This window comes from Falco cherrug, chromosome 2, assembly GCF_023634085.1.
Source record: "Falco cherrug isolate bFalChe1 chromosome 2, bFalChe1.pri, whole genome shotgun sequence".
NCBI lineage: Eukaryota > Metazoa > Chordata > Aves > Falconiformes > Falconidae > Falco > Falco cherrug.
In genome coordinates this window covers 17,704,215-17,722,637 of record NC_073698.1, presented here as the reverse complement: position 1 = coordinate 17,722,637, position 18,423 = coordinate 17,704,215, and the positions used below count along the sequence as shown (strand labels likewise).

General features: G+C 40.2%; 1 protein-coding gene across 1 annotated transcript in view; it reads left to right on the top strand.

Annotated features, from left to right (window-relative positions):
• Positions 1–18,423, top strand: part of GUCY1A2 (guanylate cyclase 1 soluble subunit alpha 2) — a 178,127-nt gene that overhangs the window by 21,735 nt on the left and 137,969 nt on the right. The window contains exon 4 of the mRNA XM_055701809.1: positions 13,372–14,090. Within this exon, the coding sequence (XP_055557784.1) occupies positions 13,372–14,090 (719 nt within the window). The remainder of the gene's footprint in view (positions 1–13,371; positions 14,091–18,423) is intronic.

Here is an 18,423-nt window from a genome sequence, read left to right as displayed (position 1 = left end):
ATATTAATTATACACAATTATGCCATCTGCTAATAAGAAAGTAATACCAATGTGGTCGTGTTGGTTGATGTGAGTTTATCAGTATTATGCGTGTTTGGGCTCAGTCCTGAGGTCAGGTAACCACAGCTCACCCACCTGCAGCCCAGTGGCTGAGCTGTTGTAGTTGTCTGTGTGCATGCTGCTATCCAGTGTCCACTGTGGAGCACTGTCATTTGCCAGCTACTGCTTTCATGGAGTTTGCAAATGAAGCGTTGTTGCAGTTGTTCCTCTGTGGGAAAGGCCCTGGGTGTCCTGGTGGCCAGCAAACAGGACATGGGCCAGTGGCAAGTCCTGGCAGCAAAGATGGCAAGGGCAGCCTGGGCTGTATGAGCAGGAGCAGAGATACATATTGAAAGGACTCATGATCCCCCTCTACTCAGTACTCGTTAGTCCAGATCTGGATTACTGAATCCAATGTTGGGAGCCCAAAGCCATAGAGAAGTTGATAAACCAGAGGGAGTTCAGCTGAGGCCACAAAGATGGTAGGGGCTAGTGTACCTGCCCTGTGAGGAGAGGCTGGAGGAAGGAACTGGGCTTGTTCAGCCTGCAGCCGTGATGGCTTTGAGAGGACCTAACAGCAGCCCCCAGTAGCTCTGGGGAGGTCCTCCAGGAGAGGGAGCTGGGCTCTTCACAGTGATGCAGCATGGGAGGGGAAGAGACAGCGGGCCTAAGTTGAAACAGGAGATGTTCAGACTGGGTATTTTTCCCCATCAGAACAGTCAGGCAGAGACAGATTGCCCAGAGAAGCAACCTGTGTGCAGTCTCTCTCCTTGGAGGTTTCTAACCCAAGCTGGGTAAAGCTATTAGCAACCTGGCCTGCATGACCAGGCAACCTATGGGGTCTCTCCCAGCTTGAAAGCCTCTCTGATTCTGGCCCAGCTAATGTAAAGCAGCTGTTTTGCTTTTTTGCTAGTTGAGTACTGAGCTTTTTTTTCCCTGAACTTTTGTATAGCACTCACAACACTTGGGGCTGTACTTTTTGTGATGCTGAAACCCTCTTTGCTCTTCCATTTGAGGTCTTGGTAGGCTGCTGAAGTTGAGGTCGAAGGCATGAAAGATGGCATTATGGTTCATAGTAAGTTTTCTTTCAGCAGGTAATATACAGTATACACCTGTGACATTTTTATGGGATTATGCAGTTAGAGAGACTTTCTTCAGCAGGAGGCACAACACTGAAATCTGACCTTGTGTGACATTTACAGATGTGTTTTACCTTCCATGTCAGGGGAATATGGTAAGGTGATAGTCTGCCCACATTGTGGTCTGGACTATTGTATCCTGCTGACTTAAAATCCTTTTGGAGGTATATATGCATTTTATTTCTGTCTTTTCTATCTCAAACTATTAAACAGATTTGGTATATTCTGTGAAACAGCTAACATGTTTTAGTTTAGAGATGATTGTGTTTCACTGACATTCAAAATGCCTGTTTTTGGTGTCAGGTGCCTTATTCTGCAAGATGCTAGGTGCTGTCAGGGAGGTTCTGAGGGCCTTTACCTGTTGCTGGGAAGAGATGGTACTTTGCACATTTGGTCATGGACAGAATTTAGAACATATTAAACTGTAAATATGTCCAGTATTACCGTTTTTTGTTGTTTGCATTTTGAAATAATTGAATTCTAACTCTCAGAAACAAATGTTATGAGTGATAACCAGGACTCATGCAAAGCAAAGAATTTTCATGTTATCACATGCATATAAATATTACAAAATTTTAAAATTTTAGACACTCAGTACTTATTTCACCATGACACAAAGTATGTGTTTTAAGAAATAATTATGAATACTTTTTCACCTTCAGAGTGCTTTAAAATTATTATGTTAGTCCTGGTCCCTTAGCATGGCTGAGTAATGTGCAGCCTGTTTATTCAGTGATACCCTTACAGTATATGTGTGTTGGGGGCAGATTGAACTCTTGGGTTTACAGTATAGGGATAACATCTAGATGTTACTGTCTTGGGGAATTATTAAAATAGAATTTGTTGAAAATAAGTTTGTACAGACTTACTCTTGGAAAAACTCACCTTTTAAAGAATGAATTTAAGTTCATAACAAAAAAAAATCAACATGAACAAAACACTGACATAATTTAAAAGGTTCTTTCCTTCTTATCTGGAACAGGTAAATAATTAGTGGAGTCTGTGTAATTAATTCTCACATATGCAGTTATTTTTCTGGTTGAATAAGGGTTAGTGAGAGCTGCTTCTATGCAAGAAGGCCATAATCACTGGGGTATGTACCTAAAGCAATTGGCATTGCTGAGACAAGAGACAAGAATGAATCTGACTGTGATGGAGGCTAGAGAAACTGTTGAACCAAATCTGGTTTTCAGTTTATTTACATGAATGGTAACAGGGGCTTGCTGTCTAGGGCTGGAAGAAAGTGTTTTTTTAAAGGTGCTTGGAAGCAACTTCCTGCTCTCTTACCTTAGATAATGCCGACATGAATTACCTCTCCTAACTGCCCTCTGCTAACTGCCCCTAACTGCCTCTAAAATAGTCATTTGGCATTTCTTACTCATCAGAAGACAGCAAATTCTGAGATCATTAGTCAGCTTGGAAGACTGTGAGCAGGTGCCTTGCACTGTGGTCCTGGTCCTTGCACTGCTCACAGGAAAGTGCTGACTGCAAGCTGTATGTTCAGCTCGATGCATGTGATCTATCACGTATGAATACTGGAATTTTCCTCCTGTGAAGTCATCACTAAAGTGTGACACAATATTTCTGTAGTGGAAGGACCTGATTGTCTTATCTCCTCACTGAGTTGTTCCTGCCAGACATCAATAGAACTCTTCCTGCTTTAATCCACTGTAATTAAGGGAGCCACATCCGTCACGCTCACATACTGTAAACCGTGTCTGACACCAGATCAATGGCAAGCTTTCCTTTGCGGTGACAGCTTCTGAGACTGGAATGTTTAATTTAATTTGGTATCCTTACCAAAATAGTCCAGAGAGCTTTATGACAGACTGATTTCTTTAATAGGTGCATGCATACTTTTAAAGTGTCCTTCATAAGCATATAGAGTCATAGAATCATTCAGGTTGGAAAAGACCTTTAAGATCATTGAGCCCAACCATTAACCCAGCATTGCCAAGTCCACCACTGAACCATGTCCCTAAGCACCACATTTACACGTCTTTTAAATACCCTCAGGGATGGTGATTCAACCACTTCCCTGGGCAGCCTCTCCCAATGCTTGACAGCCCCTTTGGTGAATAAATGTTTCCTAATATCTAATCTAAACCTTCCCTGGCACAATTTGAGGCTGTTTCCTCTTGTCCTATGACTTGTAACTTGGGAAAAGAGACCAACATCCTACCTTGCTACACCTGCCTTTCAGGTAGCTGTAGAAAGTGATAAGATCCCCTGAGCCTCCTTTTCTCCAGGCTAAACACTCCAGTTCCCTCGGTTGTTCCACACAACACTTGTTCTCCAGACCCTTCAGCAGCTTCATTGCCCTTCTTTGGACATCCTCTACCACCTCGATGTCTTTCTTGTAGTGAGGGGCCCAAAACTGGACCCAGTATTTGAGGTGCAGCCTCACCAGTGGTGAATACAGGGGGACAATCACTTCCCTGGTCCTATCATCCAAAGGACAAACAAGTGACAGTATATTGGAAGTTGGAAAAATCGAAAAAGAAATCCTAGCTTCTAAAGAGAGCCTTTATAAGGTTCCTAGCTGGAAATAAAATGTTTCAAAGAATAAGTGCTGGTATGTTTTATCCTGTTGACAGGACACAGCTGGCTAGCTAAGCTGTGTTCAGAGCAGATTGGTGGTGTTAGTTTGAATTTATTTTAGAAATAATTATAAGGAAAATATTCCTATGATGAAGTATATTATGTGAATGACTACCACATTTCTTTATCAGGTGACTACAAATTTATGCTGAGGTATGTTAGAGAGAAAGATTATATCTGAAGAGATTTCTTGTTTAACCTTGGGTGAGTTTTTATTCTTTCTGTGCCTCAGTTTCCCATCTGTATAATGGAGATAACAAGGTTTTTTAAAATACTTTAAAACATATGTCATGCTATTCAGATTTTAACCTTCTTAAAGCAAAGATGCTTTCATACTATTTGTACATTCAGCATTTTGAGCAACGACAGATAAATCTTGTTTGGGACTGCTTCTGTCCCCATCATTTAAAATAGTTTGATTTCAAGTAAGATTAGAGTGTGCATTTTAACTGAATTGCAGCTAGTCAGAATAAAGCTGAAGAATTCCAGGTAGTTGCAAATCAAAACTCTGGCAACAGGAAAATATGGATGAAAACTATTTTTGTTAGTTCGTAAATCCTTCTGTAAAGAATTTATTTTGGGATGTAAAGCCTTCATGACCTGTCTCCTGCATATCTTTTGGGCAGGTCAATATTACTGAGCTTTATGAAGTGATAAAGAAATGCTCAGTTTTCATTTTTCAACCCCACTGTGTACTTGATATATCACATGATGTTTCTCACATCCCAAATGCACAAACTAGATAAAAATTTTACCTTCACCTTCACCTCCTCCAAATACTTTTTCCAAACACTGCACACAATTATTGTAGCTTTTTTGGACATGAACTATTTTTCACTTTTATTTCAGGCCTTCACAAAAAAAAAAAAAAAAAAAAAAAGGGAGTTACCTGTTTACTTTTAAATGGCACCAGTATTTCCTTTGGAGCCTATTTCATCTTGCTGAGGAACTCTAATCTGTCAGAACTTTGACAGTAAAACTAATGAAAAGTAACCTAAATTCATAAATACCCTAAAAAAAGATCTGTTGTGCAAAATTTGCAAAGCAGATGTTCCCACCCAGTCTTTAACAACATGGAAGAAATGTTGTCTTTGAAAGCCTATTTGTGTATTAGACTGCAATATCTAAATTGTATATACTGCAGCACCATGCTATATATACTGCATAAATAATACTTGCAACATCTTGGTTGCACAGCCTGAAGTTACAAATGCACTTATATCAGGTAGATGTTTCAAGAAGGGGGCCTGGAGAAATAATTGCACCTATCTGAATTCCCGTTGCTTAAGATACAGAAAAAATATTTTCCATTATTTTATTCAAGAAATCAATTTATACAACAGAATTCTTTTTCATCTGTTAGAAAAATTTGGCTCCTAAAATCTTACTACAATTATCTTATTTTCCTTAGAAATGCACAGCAGACGTCAGTGGCTGCTAAGTCAGCACCCCATGTGGACTCAAATGTATTGCAACAATTTTTCTTGTTAGGCATTCTTAACTTGCAGGTTGATAATAATGCTTGTCCTCTTGGTGTTGCTTCTGAGAGTGGTGTGAGGACTACGTTATTTCTAAATGAGTATCTTTCTGGGCATCTTCCGTTAGGTGGTGAGGATTGCCGAATCCCCCGGGGATAAGTTATGTGGAATCCTGGCCCACAGCCCTGTCCTGTCAGAGAGATAAATCATGTTTCTGGATTCAGCATCCCCAAGACACTGAGGAGGAGGTGGAATCCATTGTTCGTACAAGGGTTCATAGAGCTCTAGCTCTTGGTGACATTTGCTTGCCACCACCAGAAAAGCTGTGTGCTGTAGGCTGCTTTATATAGAGCAAATCACTTCATGCCTAAATATATCATGCAGGGCTGTTCCCTCATGTAGTGCAAAGGGCATAATTCTATAAAAGTATTTTGTTCTCTGTACTTTTATCAAAGTTGAAGATCTGTGTTTCCTTTATGAAACTGAAGACAATCTCAGCTCTTACCCATATTCTGTAGTTAAAGAGGAATAAATTTGGGATAATTCTGGTAACTATTAAATAATAACAGCAGACCACTGCTGAGAAATACTGTATTTGAAGAAGGCAGGAAATAAGTTGAAAGGAGATGCCAGGACAGATCTTAGTCTACTTGAGATTAGACCAGGTGTTGTAATTGGGAAAAAAATGGACAATGATTTGGCACACTGACTGCTTGGCAGGTGTTTGAGAACTGTAAATGCTTATATATTGAAAGTACATCAATTACTGCCACTTTCCTTTTCCTTTGAGCTAAGAACTGCAGACAGTCATTAGGTTGCAACTAATTTAGGATACACAGCCTGATTTATAATTAAAGTTGTTGGTTTACAAATGGTGTAAAAGGAAATGTTACGTGGCCCAGAGGACTGGTGATACTAATGGATTTTAATAATAATTGGAACTCTGTCCTGGGGGGGGTCTAAGCTATACACACAGGACTCCTATTATTTAGCAGATGTTACAGCACACTGGCAATACAAAAGTTATCCAAACAAAAATCACATAAATCATGTGATTTCAAAAGAGAGATGAAGACATCTAAATTAGGAAAAGACAAATGTTTATACCAAATGGCCTTAGACGTCCCACTCTTCTCAAATCAGAGCTATTTATTGTTAGAAAGCAGATGAACTACCAGTAGATAGTGAGCAGTTTGAAATTATGATGTACAATAACATCTTGTAGCAGTCTATTTATAAAGCAGAAGACATTCTGGCCATGATTCATTGACTAAATGTAGGTGTTTGTCTTTATTTTAGATGCTGTGGGGTATCTTGTGTGGCCTCTGTCAAACCGTCAGAAATGTGTGGGTCTCCCTTAAGTCCCATATTTTGGCACATGTAACTATCTGTTAGTTCTTTTGTAGATGTTTTGAATGCCTTATGAACACTCCAGTAGCATTAGATTTCTATATTTAGTCAGCTGAATTGAGCCCTTTATGTATGAAAGGAATTATGAGAGTTTTGCATTTCATGGGAAAGGTTTTTAGATTTCATTACAATTTTATTCTTTCCAAAAGTGAAGTTCTGCTCCCTCTGTCAATTCAAAGACATACATGCTTATTTTAATGCAAAAGCAAATGAAAAAGAACTGTTTTCATTGCTGTTTGATCTCTAGAGTTAACATGAAACAAGCTGGATCTGCCTTATTTTTAGGAATCACCAACCTAGTTATTGCAGTTTTCATTTAATAAACCCTGTGCAAATATAAGAAGTGAGGTTTCCAAGATGTCATGGGGACATAAAATTATGTTGGTCTTGGTTCAGACAGCTTGGCTTTGCCTGCAGAATTGAATTCTACTGGAAGTGCTATATGGAAGGAAGAAAAAGAACATTCATTGCCTGTTCTTAATATCTCAGCTAAGCTTACTGTGTCAGCACTTTGGAGCAGAATCTTTTACACATATGATAAGCACAGGTGATCAGGTCCACACCAAGAGGAGGTAATTACAATGATATTTAGAAGCATTATTTGTCAGAGGGCACCCTCACTTTAACAAGAAAATACCTCAGTAAAATTGGATAAAACAAGTATTACAGGTGAACGAGTGTGAGGAATTATTTTTAACAATAACTCTCATTTTTATTTTATGAAATCTTGAAAGATGCAGGCCCTGTATGTCACTGTAAGAGAAGTGTAGTATAAATTTTACAATAGTGTCAAAACCCAATGTAAAAGCATAAAATGATATTCTTGTATTTATATAAAAAAACACTAAAAAGGGTAATATAAAAATACTGTTTGGATTCCTGGGATGATATAAATTCACTATCATAATGAAGTAAGATCAAAGTCCTTTATACAGTAATTACATACTGGTACTAGGCTCACTTACAAGCCAAATGATTCAGCTAATGTACCTTTGGCATTAGCCTGTACACATCAAACCCTTTTTTATTGAGAAGATAAACATTGCTTCCACTACCATCTTAAATTATGCTTGCAAATTCTGAACTACCACCTGGTTTTCTGTCCAAAAGACTGTTTGAGGAAAACATCTTGTTCACGCCAAAAATCTGATAATCCAAAACCATTTAAGAGATATTTGCTATAATTGAAGATGGCAATTTCTGCTTCTGTGCACAGTATGAATTCTGGAATTGCATATTGAATTGTCCTATGCCCTTAATGTTTGATAATTACAGATTCTTAATGGGTGTCCCAGAAAAAAAAAGGTTATGTTCCTGTGCCAAAGGAATCAGATGCTGGCCATTCTGCAAGCATTGTCTCCAGATTTACTTCAAGGAAGAACTGAATGGCTTGTAACTGCTTCTGCATGCCCTAGAAGTTAATGGATTACTTTGGTGTTTTTATCACATTATTAATTTTCTATTTGTTTCTGAAGGGCCTATGATTTGTGATTTTCTTTATGGGAACAGATTCTGATCGCATTTTTTCACTTAGTAATGTACAAAATACTTAGAAATACTGTTAAATATTTCACATTTTGTAGTGGGTTCACAGTTTACAGAAAAGAAAATGAAGGAAGACTTTTTACTAGTACATTATTACAAGATGGCATCATCTGTTTCTTCTCTAGTTCAGTGAAATACTTAATTTGAACTTTGGGTCTATGCTTAAAGACTTTGGTAATTTTGGATCTGGCTCACAAGTATAGGATCTCTTCTCTAAATGTCTTTGAGATACATTTTCAAAGGATAATAATAGACCTTATATAGTATTTTTGTCATAGATCCCAAAGTGCTTTGTAGTGGAGGTGCACAGCAATATTTTCATGCTATGGTTGCTTTGCTTCAATTTCCTCCTACAATATTGTTTTGCTGATTGATTGGATACCAAGCAAAAATGGATTAAAAATCAAATATAAGAATAAATGCAGTTTATTATTTTATACTATAAAGGAAAATAGCATGCAATATGATAAAAGGAAACAGTACTAGTTATTATGCACAATATGATAAAAGAGCAATAGAAGCAAAGCATGAAATCATTACTGCAAAGCATTACAAAGAAAAGGATACATCACCAATTACCACCTTAACATCATCCATATACTTGGTGACAAACAAAAACAGCTTACACACGTAGTGTATGCAAACTTTTAAGTTTAGGCTAAGTGCAGGCATGCACTATGTCATGATTTGTAAGGTTCACACATGCCAGGGATGTTGACCAGATGCCTGAGTGTGGTGGAGTTACTGTCATACCATAGTGCACACAATATTTATTGTCTGGATGTTCCTGCTCATATCTTGCTTGTTTGGGGAGTGGGGGCTCAAGACAAACTCCCTGAACTCACTGTCCAAGTTAAGAGATCCCTAATTAAAGACCAAGGCTTTTTCATAAGCACTAATCAATTTAATAAGTTTTCACTACAAATGTGCATATTTAATTTCTCTCCAGTATGGACTAGAATAAAAAAGGCATTGTAAGAAAAAACATCAAAAAGAAACTAAGAAAAAAAATCCATGTGTTAGAGTAAGACGTGATTTGCCCTCTCAAAGCAGTGGATTAAGTGGTAGGAACACAGTAGACCACTTTCTAAAAGGAAAGCAAATTAAGACTGATGAATTTTTAGAATTTCATTCAGTATATTAGTAGAAGATTGGTAAATAGCAGAAGCTCAAAATAACAATGACTTCACTTGGGAGAATGTGGGATGAATTTTGGTTTATTTTGTATCACTACCATTTAGCGAAGTGTCTTGGTGAAACTAAGGAAGACTTCTTCCTACTTTCTGATTTCAAGCTAGTGCCCATGAGGAAGCCCTGTCTATGGTTGTTGGGGTCACACATGAGTTCACATATGGGAGTTCAGTGGCCTCTGCATTTGGAAGTGCTGGGCACACATATAGATATCAAATCATTTTTTTCTGGGCAGCTGAATGAAAATGTTGATTAGAGGTCCATAGTGAAAAGGAAGGAATGGAAATGCCAGCTTTTCAGAAAGGAATAGCAAATAATTGATTTTGATGAACAGAAGTTGGCTCATATTTTCAGTGCCATCTTAAATTTAAATTATTCCACTGCAAAATCAAAATGAAAACAAAATGAAGATGCAGAGAAAGAATTTAATGTGAGACAAGTTTGAAAAGATTAGACTGTTTATGCAGATGTATAACCTGAAGTTTTATGCAGATGTATAACCTGAAGTTTATAAAGAATATTATTTTGAAGATTTTATTTGTCTTTTCTCAAAAGAAAAAACAAAGGAAATACTTAATACGTTGGAACTGGAAATTATACCAAATGCAATTTTTAAAGATAATAATTAGCCTGTGGAAGTCTAAAAATGTGGTAAAGTATGTACTATAAAGACAATGGGAATTTTTTCAACAAATGGTTTTTCTACATGTAAGTGAATAAGCCAAACATTTACTGTAGCAGTTAGGGAGGAGCTTCCTCAAAGCCATGTTTTCTCGTGATTTTCCATCAGATTTCATGTTTTTTCTATAGCATCTCATAGCAATCACTGCTGAGACAAGATTTCAGAGCAGCTGAATAGCAATCTGATGCAGTCTGACATTTTCTCTCTTTGTGATGATGATGGTCATTTCTATTGTCTCTTGAAAGCTGAACAGATATCAGTACAGGGAAAAGGGGGTATGGAGAATTTGGAGCATTTATATGGTAGTAAATGAAAAGGTTATGATGAAATACGTACCGAGTTAATGTTAGGTAAGTGTGTGTTTCTGTTCATCATTTGTTAGGAGAGGCAGGAATAAGTAAAAATACAGACTAAGTGTTTTGTGCAGCTTCACACAAGCACATCATTGAAGCCAAAAGCATTGTAGAAATACAGAAAAAAGTAGATTTGTATAATAGGAATGGAAATAAAGATTTTTGATTTAAAGAAAACCCATCATGCTTCAAGCAAAAATTGGCCTTTTATTGGCGAGTCTTAGGAGGAGACTTCCTTGATAGGTACATTGCACTTGTTTGTTTTAGAAGGTTGTTTGACTTAAATTTTCTCAGTAACTCATAGTGTCTATTATTAGAGAGAAAATTCCCGACTAAGGTGGACCAGCAGTTTGGTTGAGCTTGGGCATGTCTATTTTCTACTCTGAGCTAATCTAATTTTCTGCTGGTACTGTGTGTAACAATCCAAAGCTAAAAAATGTTTTTTTAAAGTAGTGGCACATCCTCGAGTCAGGTCATTCACCTGGATTTCATAGGATAGTTCATGTTGCTTGGAGTCAGTACTTTGTGCGCAGATTGAACAGCCAGTCCTCCAGGGCGGACGACCACACAAATCTAAGACAATTAACAAAACTTCAGGCTGAATACTAAGATACAACTCCCCTTAACGGTAATGAGGCGAGGCTTACATATGTAGCAGTAAAATACCTGAGTGATCAGTTCTGCATACCCTATTTTCAGTTAGTGGCAGCAGGGCAATTGACTGGTTTACTGTACTTTTATGATACACATTAAAGACAGCTCACCCGTGCTGTTGCTTTGGGTGGTTTTGTGGGATGTTACATACTTCTGTAACAGTATTTGGTCATTTGTACAAATAGCCCAGGGGTGTGTGATACTGTCCTGTTCCCATACTTTCAGGGCCTGTGCAGTTTTACAGCCTTGGGTGCCCCCAAGGCTGTAATTATGACAACGTTGTTGGTATGGGTTAGAATTAAATTCTTTTTGGCTTATAGTGAATATTTTTATAGAAGCTATTACAATACTAAGTTATGCAGACAAAGTGGTAATGAGTCAGGAACTGGCACACTGTCCTCTGAGTCAGGATATTAGGGGGCATTGTGTACCAGAGGTACTTTCTTCTGGCTAGCTGCAGATCTGACCATCTGTGGTCATAAAAGATCCTGGGAATATTTTTGTAATAACCTAGTTTAGTGACCAAATTTGATTATGAGTAATGGCATTTGAATGAACTTTCCCAAATTATTACTATTACTTCTTTTATAAAATATGCTTTGTCATGTTGTCCTGTTTATATATGTAATTTTATGCATTTTAATCTGCTATTAATTATATCAAAGGCCCAAACAAAGCTATTGTTGCAAATAATTTGCAAAGCTGTGGAACTCTCAGATCCCTTGTGAATACTGATCCTTTTAACTATGCCTGTGGGCATAAGCAGTTCAGGCGCTGACTTGAGATGATCAAAGGTTGTCTGTAAACAACAGATGCATGACTTCTTCTGTCCTGTTACGCCTCATGGGCTTGAAAGTCACTAACCACACTGTTCTTCCACATTTAAAAGCCTACAAGCAATCTAAACAAACAATGAGAATTTCAGTAATCTACTGGGATCTTATGAATGTTACAAAGCATGCTGAACACACATTGAAATAAAAGGCCTGTTGTATTCTTGGGAAATAAATAACTGCCCTTCATTTCATTTCTATTAGAATTCAAGATAAATTTTAAGGTGTTTGAGTAGTTAACTGAAATGTGATTTGATTTGATTTCAATACACTGAAGGAACTATGTTGTTAATTCCTGTATTAATTTCCTTTGAAAACTCTTGCTGGATATTTTTAATTCACATACAGCTGGCATATACTTTTCCTTCTATTACAGTTTAGAACAATACAAACATACCTGGTCAATTTTGTAACCCTACTATGTGATATAGTGATTATATACAGCTGAAATTTAACAAAGCATGTCTTCCCTAAGATAAGACAGAGGAAAATGTTTAATAACTATCTCAAAATTATTTTTTCTAAGTTATCGTTAAAATGGTAAATAACAAACTGGAGTAGAATTTGATAGACATTTGCATCCAGGGGCTTCCATCACTGATATTTTTTCATCCCTTCAGCCTTGTCACCTCTAGTAAATCAAAACCTTTTGAACTTCTGTGATGGAGACCTGAAGTGGCAGTGTGAGATAGATATCACAGAGCTGTCCCATCCACTACCAGTTTAGATTGCTCTAAGAGACAGGGTTGTTTTTTAAAAGTGGGTGGGTGTAGAAGCCTAAGATGGAAAGGTTTTGCTTTCCTTTGCAGGCCACAAAAAAGAAGTAATTACTCCTTTGTATCTTCTGGAAGTGCTCAATAGTTATAATGTGAAAAGTATATTGTCTGAAAAAAACGCCAAAACACAATCCCCTAACTACTGAAGTGTCATCTGACTGCAGGGCTTTACATTGCTTATTGTGGACCAAAGGCCTGACTTGGAGTCCCATAGCTTACTCTTCAAGCTGGGGAGAGCTGGATCCCTCACAGAAGCAGTGAACTGAGGGGCTGTAGAAGCAGGAGCCTTCTTGGTGGCTAGGTCAACACAATGAAAAGGGTGCACCCATGGCTGGGTGCATTCACACAGCAGACTGCATGTGACATGCAAAAGTCAGGGAAATTATAATGTATCTTGACTTCCAGCAGTGAAAAGGACAAGCAAGTGTAAATCCCACAAGTAACCACCTGGGACAGCAGGCTGAAGGCATGAGGACTTAAAATGACACACAGAAATAGATTCTAGGGTTATGCCCAGCCACCAAAGAAAGCAGAAATCCTATGGGCAGGTATCCAGTGAAAAAGCTACTCTCACTGACTTGGAAAAATAGTGGGCAACTAGAGGACAAAGGGAAAATGTGACACAGTAGCAATATTATGTTGTTGATATCAGTGTCTCATTGTCCCATAGGTTTGAAGTTTGAGGAAATGCAAGAAAAGTTTGGTGAGGAATTCTTCAATATCTGCTTTGATGAGAATGAAAGAGTTCTTCGAGCTGTAGGTGGGACCCTTCAAGACTTCTTCAATGGCTTTGATGCTTTGCTGGAGCACATTAGAACTTCATTTGGAAGACAGGCCACCCTGGAATCCCCTTCTTTCCTATGCAAAGAGCTCCCTGAAGGCAATCTCATGCTTCATTATTTTCACCCACATCAGATTGTGGGATTTGCAATGATGGGAATGATAAAGGCAGCAGCAAAGAAGATCTACCGTTTGGAAGTGGAAGTAGAACAGGTCGCTAATGATAAGTTGTGTTCAGAGGGGACAAACCCAAGTAACTGCAGCTGTCTGACTTTCCTTATCAAAGAACATGAAAATGCAAATATCACAAAAGCACTTCCACCAGGAACTTCCCAGTCCCCCTTAGACCTGAGGATTAGCATCAGCACCTTCTGCAGAGCTTTCCCCTTTCACCTGATGTTTGATCCAAACATGCTAGTTCTCCAGCTTGGAGAAGGTCTTAGGAAGCAGCTCAGATGTGACACTCATAAAACTCTGAAATTCCAAGACTGCTTCGACATAGTTTCTCCTAAGATCAGTGCCACATTTGAACGAGTTCTCCTGAGATTATCTACTCCCTTTGTAATTCGGACCAAACTTGAGGATTCTGGCTCTGAAAATAAAGATAAGGTAAGAACATTAATTTGGAAGGGGATGTGTGTATATGTGTACGATGGGAGAGGATTATTTACTCAGAAGCAGCTCAAGTCCTGTGTACTCTGAAAAGCTCACTTACGCCTTGCGAACAGGGGCTAAGTGGTATTTCCCAGCCAAGTGAATATTTTCTGAAATTATTTATAACCTTTGCCTGTGATGCTGTAGCAGATCGTGACATTGCCGTTCAGAAAATTGTGCACTTGGAGTTGAATAGTATAGCTTAAATCAAAAGGTTAAGGAATTTTACAAAATGCCCATATCTAATCCTTAATTTTACTCCAGTTGTATTATGATACGAATAATAGTAATTAAGCCATTTACTGGAGAATAGCTTTGAATATGCTTTCTGAAAGACTCTCACTGCAGGGTTCACACTACCACTTGATTATATCCTACTTCCCTATTTTGAAATGCTGCTTTCCTTTGTTTTTGTTCTTATCTCTCACTCTGCACTCAAGGGAACCAGAGCTGTAAGTGGTACCAAATGTTACTTATGCCAGTTTTAATGCTTCCTAGTAATTTAAACAGGCACTTGTCCTGCACTGCCTCTTCCCTCAGCGTTTTAGAAGAGAGCTACCTTAAGTAGTGAGGCCTATGTTAAGTTCAGTGCATCCCAGGTGAGTTAGGTGAGTTGGAGTGGACCTCTCCAAAGGCTGAATGGAGTTTGTCTCATTGCATATCCTTGAATTATGGGAAAACTCTTTGGTGTGAATCTGGGTTCCAGCTTTATGCACCAAAGTACTTCTACTTAATGCTTACATTGAAAGCCTGTGTGTGGGTGCCTTGGAAATACTGCTGCCCTAAGTGAAGGAATTACAGAATTTCAGGGTTTTTAAGAGATAGCACCCAAAAATAGTCAGTCTCCATCACACTGGATACTCGGACACCTACGTTCTGCCTCTGGATGCCACATTTATGGTTTAGATGGTCTGGATATAGTTTGAGAAATTCCACCTCTGTTTTGCTTCCTACACTGACCCAGCATTTCAGAAAGACTCCTGTGGAACTGCATATGCTGTTCCGGGTTCTTTCCCACTCATCAAGGTGATCAGCTCCTGTGCAGGCATGTTCAGCTACGGAGTGGGGGATCGCGGTGTACAGGGAGGTTTCCTGAGCAGGGGAGAACCCAGGAGAGTGCAGAGACCTGCCAGGAGCCGGCAGCTCACACAAGCAGCTCACAAGGTGGGGGTGGGGCCGGAGGTGGCCACAGCCACCCCCAGTCCCACAACCGGCAGCCTGGAGGAGCAAGGCAACCTGGAGTGCTGAGCAGGCAAACAAGGTGTGAGGCAGCAGCCAGGGCATGGGTGGCATTTGGCATGGCAGTTGGTGTAGGAGGGCGCTGCTTCAAAGGAGGGACATTACACTGGCTGAGTGGAGAGGCTTGAAGTACACATAACCCATCAAGTGGGCACCATTCTGTGACCATCTGCATGGGTCAAGGGTGCTCATCCTATCTGACCCTCATGGCAGGATGGGGAGCACTCATCTGAGAGCAAAGGCTGCAGCTCTGGCAGGGGAGTCTGCACCATCTACCCCAGTGGTGGCCAGTGCCTCCACCCAGACAGAGCTGCTGAAGCGACAGGCTGCAGTGCAGACCTTGGGCTGCAGGAAGTGACCAGACCTTTCTCCTGGTGCTGGGGCAGGCAGCAGACCTGCCGGAAAAGGTGTGCCCAGGTGGAGGAGCTCCTGCAGCAGGTAGCTGAGCTGCAGGAGGAAGCAAGAAGGCTGCATAGCATCAGGGAGGCTGAGAAGGAGTTAGAGAGCTGGTTCCAAGCATGGTCTGCAGTGGACCTACAGCCAAACGTTGACGAGAAGCTCAACATGACCAGGCAGCGTGCACTTGCAACCCAGAAAGCCAGACGTATCCTGGGCTGTATCAAAAGAAGTGTGGCCAGCAGGTCAAGGGAGGTGATAGTCTCCCCTCTGCTCCTCTTTTGTGAGACCCCACCTGGAGTACTGGATCCAGCTTTGGGGTCCCCAACATAAGAAGGACATAGACCTGTTGGGAGTGAGTACAGAGAAAAGCCACAAAGATGATCAGAGAGCTGGAGCACCTCTCCTAAGAAGACAGGCTGAGAGAGTTGGGATGGTTCAGCCTGGAGAAGAGAAGGCTCTGGGGAGACCTTGTAGCAGCCTTCCAGTACGTAAAGGGACCTACAGGAAAGCTGGAGAGGGACTTTTTACAAGGGCATGTAGTGACAGTACAAGTGGTAATGGCTTTAAACTGAAAGAGGGTAGATTTAGATTAGATACAAGGCAGAAATTCTTTACCGTGAGGGCGGTGAGGCACCGGCACAGGCTGCCCAGAGCAGCCGTGGCTGCCCCATCCCTGGCAGTGCTCAAGGCCAGGCTGGATCGGGCTGTGAGCAACCTGGTCTGGTGGGAGGTGCCCCTGCACATGGCAGAGGGGTTGGAGTTAGATAATCTTGAAGGTCCTTTCCAACCCAGACCATTCTATGATTCTATGATTATTCAAAATACTTTTGACAGCAGTTTTGACATGACAGTCATGTTTCCAGCCCCTCTTTGTCACTGCTCTTCAGCACCAATAAACATGTTTCTGCTGCATTTTTCCACTGGAAACAACATGTTCCCCTGTAAGGGCTCTTTCTGAGAAAAGGCTATGTTGTCTGGGTGCCAGGTTGCAGAGCTATTATGCCACACTTGTCTGTAATGAGGGACGTGGCCAAAGCCCCCCAGTGAGGGGTGTGCCCAAAGCTTCCCACATTTTAAGAACAGGGGAAGAAGAGACCTCCTTATATGAGCATGGAGGAAGTAAACAGCTTGGTGGAGTGTGAACTGGCTGTAAAGGTGCTTTGCTGCACATAGGCGTATTCTAGGGCAGAACTTAGGTGGATAAGTGATTGTATATAATCAGCAAATTATGTATGTAATAAAGGATGTCACTTGGGGTCCAGTGCCTTCATATGCCACAAATGGTGCCCGGACAGAGACTTGAGGAAAAAGAAAAAAAGAAACTGGTGGTATAGCCCAGCTGAACCAGGGAAGACTGATATGTGAAGACAGATACACAAGCACTCTCATCACCACTGCAGGATGGTAGTTGAGCGGCTGGGAGCCATGGGACAGTCATTAATATGGGAATAGAAAAATCAGGAACAGAAAAATCATATGGATGTTTTGGACCAAATCGCCCCCCACCCACAGATTCTGCATTTTGGGCAAAACTGACTGAGTCATCACATTCTGGTGAGGTGTCCGAGATTATAGTCTTTTGAAACAAACATTCCGTTGGTAATTGTGTTTGTCCTTTTGCAACAATAGGATACCATATCCAGTAGAGGCTGTATGAGTATCACTCATGTATTTGCAGCAAGGAGCAAGAGAAAAACCTGAATCTTTTCTGTGCTGTTTTGCAACTGTGACTAGATCTGTAGATTTAAATTGTACTGTGCATTTTATTGATAAAGACCTGAAGAAAGACTTGAGCTGAGCAGTTCTGAAAGCAAGAGAAAGAGTGTATACTACAGTGCCTTAGATCAGTGCAGAAAGGAGGCTATGTGAAAGGGAGACGTGGAATTCAGTGCATTCCTCATCTGATACCAGGTATAGCCACCAGCTGTGTGAGAACAACTCCCGTATGAAGCTGTAAGAGAACAGAGATGCTCAGTTAAAGACTTTTGGATCAGATCGGCATTTACTATGAAATTGTACACTGCCATTGCAGAAGGATATGGTAATGACCCTATATGATTGTAAAGAGCTGTGTCATATGACGCTTACCTCTATATAGTGTACCGTTTTGATAATGAAGTACCAGGACAGGGCTACTGTGCAGACAATGGATAACTTAACAAACATGAAAAATACAGGTTAGGGGCCTCAGTGGATCCCTGCTCGTCTTGTTTGACCAGCTGATCATGGACCTCCTACCAATGATGAGCCAGAGAACAAGCCAGAATAATGCAGATCTTCCTGCTGCTTCTTTCCTTGCACCTGGCATTGCTGCTGTACAAGCTTTAACCACATTGAACAAGTTAGGCTGTGACATGAAAAATATTGATGCGTGGGTTTGTTGTATTGTTAGGGATTTTTTGGTCACTGTTATATGTCTACCGTGTTTGATGAATCTGATGTAACCATGATACAAAGGGGTATACACAGCCTTGACCTTATCCAATTTAACAAACAAAAAAGGGGGAATTGTAAGGGTTCTTTCTGAGAAAATGCTTTGTTTGTTGTCTGGGTGCCAGGTTGCAGAGTGATTATGCCACACTTGTCTGTAATGAGGGGCATGCCCATAATTCTGTGCACACCTGTCTGCAATGAGGGGTGTGCCCAAAGC